This window comes from Gracilinanus agilis, chromosome 4 (assembly GCF_016433145.1).
Source record: "Gracilinanus agilis isolate LMUSP501 chromosome 4, AgileGrace, whole genome shotgun sequence".
Taxonomy (NCBI): domain Eukaryota; kingdom Metazoa; phylum Chordata; class Mammalia; order Didelphimorphia; family Didelphidae; genus Gracilinanus; species Gracilinanus agilis.
The window spans coordinates 500,718,340-500,729,152 of record NC_058133.1 but is presented as its reverse complement, the minus strand read 5'-3'; the positions used below and the strand labels follow the sequence as shown (position 1 = coordinate 500,729,152).

Here is a 10,813-nt window from a genome sequence, read left to right as displayed (position 1 = left end):
CGGCCACGGCCCCGGCCCCGGTCCCGCCGAATGCATGAGGTTGATGCTCCTCTGCTGCACCTGGAGGGAAGAACGTATGGGAGAGGAGGAAGGTGAGCGCGGGGGTCCGCCCCTCCCCCAGCTCGGGCTTTGGCTGCCTCCCCGCCCGGCCCCAGGGCTCCCCTGCCCGGCACCCCACCCTGCTTAGCTCCCCTATCTCATTCACCTTCCTGCCCCTCCAGGTCGCCCCTACCCGGCACCCCACCCTGTTAGCTTCCCCCATCTCACTGACTTCCCTTCTCCTTGGCCCCCAGGGGCGCCCCTGCCCGGAACCCTCACTCTTCCTAGCTCCCCATCTCATTCTCCTCCCCAGCCACTTTCAGACCCCGTCCCCTCCGGCATCCCATCCCGTGCCCCCATCCTCAGCCCTCATTAACCTCCTCCCTGTGTCACTCCCCTCCATCCTCCGTCTTTCTTTATCCTCCAACTCCAACCCCTCGGATCTAACTCCTCCAGCCTCCCTTGGGCTGGCCCCTGTCCTGTCACTTCTCCCCATCTCCTCCACCTCCCTAACCATCCCCATCTCTTTATCCCCTCGAATGCCCTAACCACCCCCATCCCCATCCATAAGCCTGAATGGGAGTATCCTGTCGAAGAAAGACCCCTGCATTGAAGTCATGGGACCACAGCTTCAGAGCTAGGACAGCCCAGCACCCTCTAGTCCAACCTCCTCATTTTGCAGATAAGGAAATCCAGTCCAGAAAAGTGAATTGACTTACTCAAGGTCATACTAGTAGGAAATGGTTTGAATCCAGGTCTTTAGACTTCAAATCTGGTGTTGTCTCCACACCACCACAGAGTGCCTCCTCTATCAGGTGCCGGAGTTCAGATCCCATCGATGCTGCCAGTTTGACCTTGGGCAAGGCCCTTAACCTGTCTAGGCCTCAGTTTCCTCATCTGTAAATTGGGGCAGTTGGACTAGAGATGATCTCCAAGCTCTAAATGACCCTTTGATATCCTTAAGCGTCCCTATTCCTTTCACCTCAATTTCCCTGACTGCCCATATCTCTATCACTGCCATTCTCAATGGTCACTCCTTCCCCCTTTGCTTAATCCTATCCCTCTAACTCATTCCTATCCACAAAGCCCCCAAACACCCCTTTCTCTTTAAACTGCTCCTGTTATTTTCATTCTTCTTCCTCTCACCTCCATCCCTTCCTCCCATGCCGAAGCCCATCCTAAGTATTTCCTACATTGGGGGAATCTAGAAGATTTCACCCTGCCACCCCCTAACTAATCCCCATCACCCTATCTCACCCTCTCTTTCCCTTTTTTTAAAAATATTTTTCCATACATGTTTCATGTTATTTCTCCCTCCCCCAAGCCCCCCTAACCCCCTTTAGCCGACACACAATTCCACTGTCACCCTCTCTTTCCAAAGCAGCTTTTCCCCTCTCTTAGGTGGTCTGCCATCAGGCCTAGGATTAGAGTCATTTTCTCCTTCCCCTCTCTTGATTCCTATCTCAGAGTCCCTTCTCTTCTGCCTAGATAGATTTCCACCCTTGACTAATTTCTGATGGCCTCTCCTTTCCCCTGACACCTTCTTGGCTTTCTGTCCCAGATCACTTTTGGTTTTACCCCCACTTTTCAACCCCCGATGAAAGAGGGAGTTGGCGTGTCAGCCTAGGACTCATTCTGGCCCAGCCTCTCATTTTCCATAGGATCTCTCTGGACCTCAGTTTCCGCCTCTGAAAATTAAGGGGTTGAGTGAAATCGTATCTGAGGTTCTTCCAGCTCTGACATTCTGGGCCGTGGACGTGCTCCACATGTTGGCAGGCAGAAGGTTGCCTCTTGTGGGGGATTGGGCAGAGCAAACCTATGACGTAGGTGAAGTCAGGGCATCCCTGGCTTCCCCTTTCGGGGCCCTTTTCCTCCGTCTGCCATTCCGCCTTCCCTTTAGATCTCCAAGATGCTCTTGCTTTCCTTTTATCAAACCAGGCTCTGGAAAAAGCTGAGGTGAAAGTCCCTTTGCACCCTGTTGGGATTGGGGGGGTCAGTCCCTGTACTTCTCCCCAGGCTGCCTGCCTTCACATCCTGGCACCTCACAGGGGAATGAGGGACTTCGGTCCCTTGGGGGATGGGAAGAATGGGGAATCAGGCCTTAGTTAGGAGCAAGGGGCTATTCTGATTATCCTCCATTACATGGAGCCTTCATGGCCCATAGGGCTGTGCCTGGTTGGCATTATGAGCTCACCTATGTGAGCTCATAAGATCATAAAACTAAAAGAGTCCTTAAAGATCATTCAATCCAAACCCCTCATTTAACAGATAAGGAAACTGAGGCACAAAGAGACTAAGTGATTTTTTGAGGCCTCACACAGATTTCTTTTTAAACTCTTACCTGTGTGTTGGTTCCAAAGCAGACAAGCAGTAAGGGCTAGGCAATGGGGGTCAAGTGACTTGCCCAGGGTCACCCAGCTAGGAAGTGTCTGAGGTCAGATTGAAATCAGGGCAATTTCGATTCTTACCCAAAGTACTTCCAATGTGCCCCTGCCTCCCTTGCCATCTCTTATCACCACCAGCCACATCCAGGGTAGCCTCAAAACAAGGCACGTTTCTAAAGGCAATCAGCCTCTATCTTCGTAGGTTCTCCAAAACCTGCTGAAGGAAGATGTGGGTCATCAGATGGATTGAATTGGGGACACTCTGGCTCCCCATTCCATTGTCATAGAAAATCACCAGGGAGGCTGGGAATTGGGGCATTTGGCATGACTTTGAGCAAACCACTAATTCTGTGAGCCTCAGTTTTCTCATTTGTAAAATGGAGGAAATAATTCTCATTATCCTTGGAGGGTTGTGAGGCATCATTAAGAGAATGAAGATTTAAAAAAAAAAAATAAAAAGGTCAGAAGGCCCTTTCCAGCTCTGACTCAGCAATCCTAAACGTCAATTATTATTATTATTATTTCCTTTTTTGAACCACAGGTTCCTCCTCTGTAATGTAAAGGGATTGGCCCGATTGATCCCCAAGGACTCCACCAACTCCATCATTCTGTGGCCAGTCTGTGGAATGACTAAGCATAGGAGGAGAACCTGGGAGGAGATGCTCCCTTTTTTCCCCACTTCTCCTCCAAATTCTGCAAAGAGGAGCCTTCTGGGGACCTCGTGTCCCTCAGGCTTATTCTCTGACCCCCCTTCTCCCCACTCAGGCGGACAATGGGAGCTCACCCAGGAACGCTAGCAGAAGGTTGGCCAAGGATGCACCACGGGCTTTTATCTCCTTTCCCAGTCTGCAAATGAATTAGAGGCTCACAGATCTCAGAGGCCATGTAGTCTGACTCCCTCATTTTACAAAAGGAAGAAACTGAGGCCCAGAGAGGAAGTCTGACAAGCCCAAACACTCCAATTCCAGAGCCTTTCCTTAGGAATGATTCTAGGGGCTTCGTTGGGGACCTGCCTGAGCCCAAAGGCCCTAGACCTCCCTCAGGTCATTAGGTACCAATCACTCTGGCCCTACTTGGGATGGATAGACAGGAAGAAGAAGAAGATCCCTTCCCCTGCCTTCATTTCTCCTCTTTGTCAGGGAGAACTGTAAACCCCGAGGGCAGGAATTGTGTTGTTTCAGTCTGGCATGTAGTGGGCGCTTCAGAATGCTGACCGATGGACTGACCCCCCCCCTTCCCTTCCCCCACCCCCACTAATCCTCTCTGAAGCCCAGGTCCAGATGGCCTCCTCGTTCCTCTGTTTAGTAAAGGGCCCCGCTTGGCCCCAGCCTGGCATGGGCAGGGGGAGGGGCGGGCACCGTGCCAGACAGTCAATCCCTCGCTCCATCTCCCTTCTCTCCCATCTGCTCCACCCCTTACAGGAAGTGACCTGCCCGTGTGTTCAAGCTGTGGCCAGAGCATCTATGATGGGCAGTACCTCCAGGCCCTGAATGCTGACTGGCATTCTGACTGCTTCAGGTAGGGAAGGAGCAGGGCGGGCGGGAGGGAAGGAGGAAAGAAGTTCTGCTGGTACATTAGGTCCAAGGATCCCGGGCAGAGCTAGGAAATGCGTTGGGGCTGTGTGGGCTGGGCAAGGACCAACCTGTGATTGCTTTGATAGAGGGAGCTCCCAGGGAAGGAATTCCCTCCACCAGGATAGCCTGGCACCCCTGCTTTGCAGTTTACAGTCTTAGAAAGTTGCCTGGAAGGGCAGCTAGGTGGCACAGTGGACGGAGCACCAGACCTAAGATCAAAAAGATCTGGGGTCAGATCTGGCCTCAGACACTTCCTAGCTGGGTGACCCTGGGCAAGTCACTTAATACCAATTGCCTAGCCGTTACTGCTCTTCAGCCTTAGATTTGTAACTAAGACAGAAAGTAAGGGTTAACCAAAAAAAAATAACTTCCCTGAAGCACCAAAAGTCAAGTGACTGGTCCAGGGTAGACCAGAAATAAGACTTGAATCCAAGACTTCCTGACTGAGGCCAGGAAGCTAATCACCCCCCACTCCATATTACATCTCAAAGGCTAAATAAAGACCTCTAAGCCAAGTGTTTGGAAAGTCAATGGGATATAGAAAGGAGGCTGGATTTTGAGGCAAGAGAGCTGAGCTCTCAATTAATCCAGCCATAAATTCCATGTCAGGAAAGTTCTCTTTCTTGTTCTCAATTTCCTCTTTTTTTTTTTTAAACCCTTAACTTCTGTGTATTGGCTCCTAGGTGGAAGAGTGGTAAGGGTGGGCCATGGGGGTCAAGTGACTTGCCCAGGGTCACCCAGCTGGGAAGTGTCTGAGGCAGAATTTGAACCCAGGACCTCCCGTCTGTAGGCCTGACTCTCCATCCACTGAGCTACCCAGCTGCCCCCTCCTCTTTTGGAGAAAGAGAAAAATGGACTAGGTAACCTGTCTGGCCCTCTGGTCAAGCTGGGATATTCTGGAGAAATTATGTATGGGGATCACACAAGTTAACATTTGTCAAATGCTTTACAAACTCCCTGTATATCTATGTACATACATACATATGTACATACATATGAGAGAAAGAAAGAAGGGAGAGGAGAGAGAAAAAGGAGAAGGAGAGAGAGAAGGAAAGAGAAAAAGAGAGAGAGAGAGAGAGAGGAAGGAAGGAAGAGAGGAGAGAGAGAGAGAGAGAGAGAGAGAGAGAGAGAGAGAGAGAGGAAGAGGAGAGGGAAAGAGAGAGAGAGAGAATAGTTGTGATTATTTCAGCTGGATATCTGACACATCACACTGTAGCTAAGTCAGGGAGTTTTCATTTTGGGGGGATGCCCTGGACCCCTTTGGCAGCCTGGTGAACCCTAGGGACCCCCTTCTCACAATTCTGCTCTTAAATGCACCAAATAAAAGACATAGAAAATTCATTCTATTGAAATGGTTATCAAAATATTTTTTTAAAACAAGTTCAGGGGGTGCAGCGAGGTGGCTCAGTAGATAGAGAGCCAGTCCTGGAGACAGGAAGTCCTGGGTTCAAATATGGCTTCAAATACTTCCTGCATAACCTGGGCAAGACTTCCCCACTCCCATGACCTCCCAGGCCTAGATCAAAGCAAAGAGAGGTGACGGGATCAGCCCCGGACCGGCCCAGGGACTGTTTTTTCGCCTCTCCTTGTATTCCCAGCATGTGGCAAACAGTAAGCGTCCAATAAGTGCGTGTTGACTTGGACCACAGACTCCTAGAGACGGTCTTTGTCCTGGGGATGGGGAAGCCGAAATGACAGGATCGTTGATCCAGAGCTCTCACTTTACAGAGGGGGAAACTGAGGCTCCAAGTCACCCAGCTGACAAGCACCAGGGGCAGGATTTGAACCTGACTCCGGACCCTGCTGAGAGGTGCTTCGTGCCAGCAGGAGGATGGGGAGGGGGAAAGCAGCCTGGCGCGGGTCCTGGTCCAGTCTCACTGCTTTGTGACGGGTGGCCTTGGGCAGCAGCCCAGTCATTTCTTCTGGGTCTCCATTTCCTGTCCAGAACAAGAAGCTTCCCCAAGAAGCGGCCCCGATCCGAGCGGCAAGGACAGGGCAGGGGCCCCGTGCCAAGGCCCCCGGAGTCCCTCGTCCTTGGGCAGCCCATCCTCCTCTCTGACTCCGGCCTGCCCGGGCTCGGTGTCCTCCCTGAGGCCTGGCACGTATAGACCGTCTCAGGAATTATTTCAGGCTCACCCGTGCCCCGAGCACCCATTTCTGGGCACCTCCTCGCAGGGTCCAGTGGGCAGATCCCAGGGTGGACCCCAGAGACCCTCAGTTCCGGGCTTCTCTGCCCAGAGAGCAGAAAAAGCATTTATGCTTCTTTTACAGATTAGGAAACAGACCTGGAGGACAGAAAGGACTAGCCCAAGGTCCCACAGAGGGTCAGAAGCAAAATTTGAACCCAAGACCTCTGAGGCCTCTAGAGCCCTGCTCATTCCATGTGTAGAGAAGGAGCAGGTTCTCTGGCTCCAGATTTGGTGCTTTCCCCACTCTTCTGCTACGCCTTTCCTACTTGTGGGGCCTGGGGCCCTCTCTGGGCCTCAGTTTCCTCATTTGTTACAGGATGGCTGGGAAGGATTAAATGGCCTTCGAGGTCCCGTCCAGCTTCTGATCTGTGATCTCTGACCCTCTGGACCCTTCTCTCCTCCCACACACAGTGGAACCTAGCTTGGCGAATTCTTTACTAGACCAAACTCCCATTTTTTAGTGCTAAATGGTTGGAAGAGACTCTTTTCCTTCCATTTTATTGCCTTTATTCTTCAGTTTTTATTGAATTTAAAATATCCATAACTTCAAACTACTTTAGCCTCTCTGAGGCTCAGTTTCCCCAGGTGTAAAATGAGGGGGACTAAAGGGCCCCTCAGAGCCCTCCGGATGCTCCCAGGGTCTGACCTGGGTTCCTTGTACCCCCTGAGCCTCCCTATGGATTAGAGTCTGGGGTCCTCCCAGTTCTAAAGCTCTACAGGAGGACCCAGGACTTCCTAGGGCCGGGGATCTCTCGCTTCGCTAGCCAGGCCTCAGTTTCCTCACCTGTAAAGTGGGGAGCTTGGCATCCCGGAGGCGGGTGATGGAGACGGTGGTCAGAGAAACAGGAAGGTGGGCTGGTCAGGAGGAGCCCCTTCAAGCTCGCAGTGCGCAGGCATGTTCAGGTGGTCTCCATCCCCACCTGCTCGCCTTTCTCCCATCCCTGCAGCCGCACTGGCCCCACCCCTGGGTGCGTGGCTTCTGGGCCATCCAGACCCGGGCTGGGGACGGAGGGGGTGGAGTTGTGAGTCCTGACCCCGCCTCGACTTCCTCTTTGGTCCCCAATTCCCCCGGAGGCCACAGCCACGGAGGATGCTGGCCTCCACCCTCAGGAGGACTTACTTCCTCGCCAGAGCCAAGTAAGTCAGAAGAGACCCTTCGGCCCCTCGGGCTCCCCGCCTCGAGGTTCTTCTCTCCGAGGCACCCCCAGGGCTGTGGCGGAGGGAGGAGGGAGGAGGGAGGAGGGCCTGGTCTGAGAAGCCTTGGGGAAGTGAAACAGGGCCAGCTGGACGGAGGACGCAGGCCTGGCCGCCTCGCAGATGTCCGCAGACTCTGCACCTGGCCCGGCCCGCTCGCCGCCCTAACAGAAGGCTGGCGAGCTCCATCTTCTCCGTGCGTCCTGACGGACTGAAAAGAGCTCTGGGGCCGGAGGCAGGGCCCTGGGTTCAAATCCCACTTTAGGCAAGTTGTCTGTAAAATGAAGGAATGGGCCTAGCTGGGGGGCTCCTCACCTGTGCTCTGTGAACTTTTTAAAAAGTATCTCGAGAACTGCATGTCGCGTCATTCGTTTCCTCGGTGATTCTCGGTATTTTATTCATTTGGGCTTTGCCAGGCTGCTGCCAAAGGGCCCCCTCCGAAAGACCCCCAGACCAGAGGGCCTCTGAGGGCCTTCTGGCTCTGAGCTGGACCTCTGGGATCCTGTTGGGGACAGGCGACTCTCTTAAAACTAGGTTCATAGGGGGCAGCTGGGTGGCTCAGTGGATGGAGAGTCAGGCCCAGAGATGGGAGGTCCTGGGTTCAAATCCGGCCTCAGACACTTCCTAGCTTTGTGACCCTGGAGAAGTCACTTAATTCCCACTGTCTAGCCCTGACCACTCTTCTGCCTTAGAACCAATACCCAGTATTGATTCCAAGATGGAAGGTGAGGGTTTAAAAAAAAAACAACAACCATTAAAACTAGATTCTTAAAAAGAATTTTTAAAATTAAAAATAAAAATAGAAACTAGGTTCTGTGTGACCCTGGGGAAGTCACCTAACCCCCACAGCCTAGCCCTTACTGCTCTTCTGCCTTGGGATCAATACACAGTATTGAGTCTAAGACAGAAGGTAAGAATTATTTAAAAAAAAAAAAAAGACTCCAGGTTACAGACAGCTTTCCTGGGCCTCCTTTCCTGCCGGAGAGCTTCCGACCTCCACAAAGGCCTCTCTCCAGCCCGTGCGCTTGCCTGGCAGGATGCTCTGTGGCCCCGCATTCCCTCCCTTCTGGATTGGAAGAGAACCGATTTCTCGTATCTTCCCCTCTCCGGAGCCTCGAGATGGGTCATGGACCTTCAGGAGTCCTTAGTCTGACCCCTCCATTGAATGGGAAGGGAAACAGAGGCCCAGCTTAGAAGGGAGGGGATGGGCCGCGGCCCCCCACTTGGAAGTAGCAGAGTGGCGGCTCTTCTTGCCTCCAGTCCCAAGGCTTCCTGCCTGTAGGCTGGCCTCACGCCGGTGCCCTCAGTGATTCTGACCCCTTTCCTCCCCTCCTTCCCCATTCGTTTTATGGTTATTCTTGGCCAAAGCTGCCTGGCACACTTGACCGATATCCCTTTGGCTGCTGAGCCCACAGCATCTCCCATCCTCTGGATGGCTCACCCACGGCCAGCCCCATGCCAGCTGCTGCTTCTCCTGGTCAGGGTCCCCTGCCAGTTCCCTCTTCCCCATCGCTTTGTGCCCATTTGGAGCATCTCCCTGCTGGAGACCACTGTTTGTTTGTCAGCGGCCAGGCTAGCTCCTTGAGATTTCAGAACTTTTTATTTGTTTATAAACCCTTGCTTTCTGTCTTAGTTAATCCTCTAAGGCAGAAGGGCATTGGCAAGGCAAACAGGGTTAAGTGACTTACCCAGGGTCACACGGCTTGGAAATGTCTGAGGCCAGATTTGAACCCCCAGATCCTCTGATTCCAGGCCTGATGCTTTATTCACTGTGCCTCCCCCAGCTTCCCCAGGAGGCCAGTTTTTAGAAATGAAACAGCTTTTCCCCTCAAGGAGTTTACTCTCAACTTGGGGGAAGCAGCACAAACATAAATAAATACAAAATCAGATTTTTGGAGAGGAGAGCGCTTTCTGGAGGAATCATGAAAAACTTTGTAGATGAAGGAACCTTTGAGCTGAGTCTTCAAGGGACCCAGGGCTTCCTGGAGGCCGGGGGGAGGAAGAAAGGCATTCCAGGGTCTTGGGAACGACAGGAGACAGAAATGACCATGGGATAAGTTGGGAGTGTGGCTGCAGGGCGGCCGGCATCTCAGACAAGCTGGGGAAGATCACGAAGGGTTCCCTAGGCCAAGCAGAGGAGTTTGTCTGAGACCTTAGAAGCCATAGGGAGTTCCTGGAGTCAGAGGGATGACTGATGTGGTCAGACCTCTCTGCTTTGGGGACATCTGTGTGGCAGGTAAAAGACAACTTGGAAGGAGAAGAGGCTGGAGAGAAGTGATGGAGTCCTGAGCTTAGGGATCCCCTAGATGAGTAGAGAGAAGGGGGCAGCTGGGAGACAGGGCTTGGAGGGATGAGGGATGGGGTGGAGAAGGGAGACAGGTCTTAAAGGGATGAGGGAAAGGAAGGAGAAGGGAGACAGTGCTTGGAGGGATGAGGGAAGGGGTGGAGAAGGGAGACAGGGTTTGGAGGGATGAGGGAAAGGATGAACACGTGAAGGTAGGATTGCAGAGGAGGGCTGACCTCCAGGTTTAGCCTGACTCACAAAAAGAATAATCCATCTCCTCGGGATCCTGGCAAAGGCTGTCTAGTGGAAAGTGCCACCAGTCTGAGATACAGGAAACTCTGGGTTCCATGCCTAACTTGGACCCTTCCTAACTGGGCACCAGAGGGCTTGACACTTCCCTTTCTGGTGGGAGGGCCCTGGTGAGGGCCGTTTTCAGCACCAGGAGATGCCTCAGGTTTTCCCTGAAGGCCTGCTGTGGAGGGGGCCCAGCTCCTGAGTTTCACATCCGATTTCTCAATGTGTCCTCGCTGTCGGCTTGAGGGGGTGGGAAGAAGGGGCGGCCGGCTCTGACGGCTCTGACGTCACCCTCTCCCTCCTGTGTGGTATATCCTAGCAGAGGGAACTGTGAAGAAAGACTTTTAAGATGAGTTTGTGAATGTGGAGGCTTCTGAGCTCCCTGGATTTCAGAGATCACAGGGCTGGAGGCAGGCTGGGTGCTGGGGGGCCTCGGGGTACCCGGCACCTTCCCATTCTTTGTAAACTGAGGTACGCAGGGAGGGGAGGGTGCTCGAGTTCCAAGAAGGGCTGAAGGAAGCCTGGCCCCAGGGTGGGCTCTTTGCTCTGCCCCCTCAGAGAGCTGGGCATCTCCCTTGTCCGAGGCTCCTTGGTGTGGGCGGCGTCTGGTGGGGAGAGCCCAGAAGGGCCTCACAGGAGTTAGTGGGGTTCCTGAGTGCCCCCCAACACACACATACTGGCCCTGAACAGCTGTTGGCCGGGCCCTGCCCCCCTCCAAGTTCACCGCAGAACTCTGGGATGACGTCATGGGCCTGGGGTGGGGGACTCCCAAAGGCCCCGTTTCTTCTCTCCCCCTCCCCCAATGGCCGGGGTTGGGGCACACCTGGCTCACTCTCTTGGGCTTCCCCCCCCCCC

The 10,813-nt window shown here is 53.3% G+C and overlaps 1 protein-coding gene across 1 annotated transcript in view; it reads left to right on the top strand.

Annotated features, from left to right (window-relative positions):
- Positions 1–34: 34 nt before the first annotated feature.
- The window catches only part of LIMK1 (LIM domain kinase 1), a 34,872-nt gene continuing 24,093 nt past the window's right edge, over positions 35–10,813 (top strand). The window contains exons 1-2 of the mRNA XM_044676417.1: positions 35–92; positions 3,845–3,941. Coding sequence (XP_044532352.1) covers positions 35–92; positions 3,845–3,941 — 155 coding nt within the window. The remainder of the gene's footprint in view (positions 93–3,844; positions 3,942–10,813) is intronic.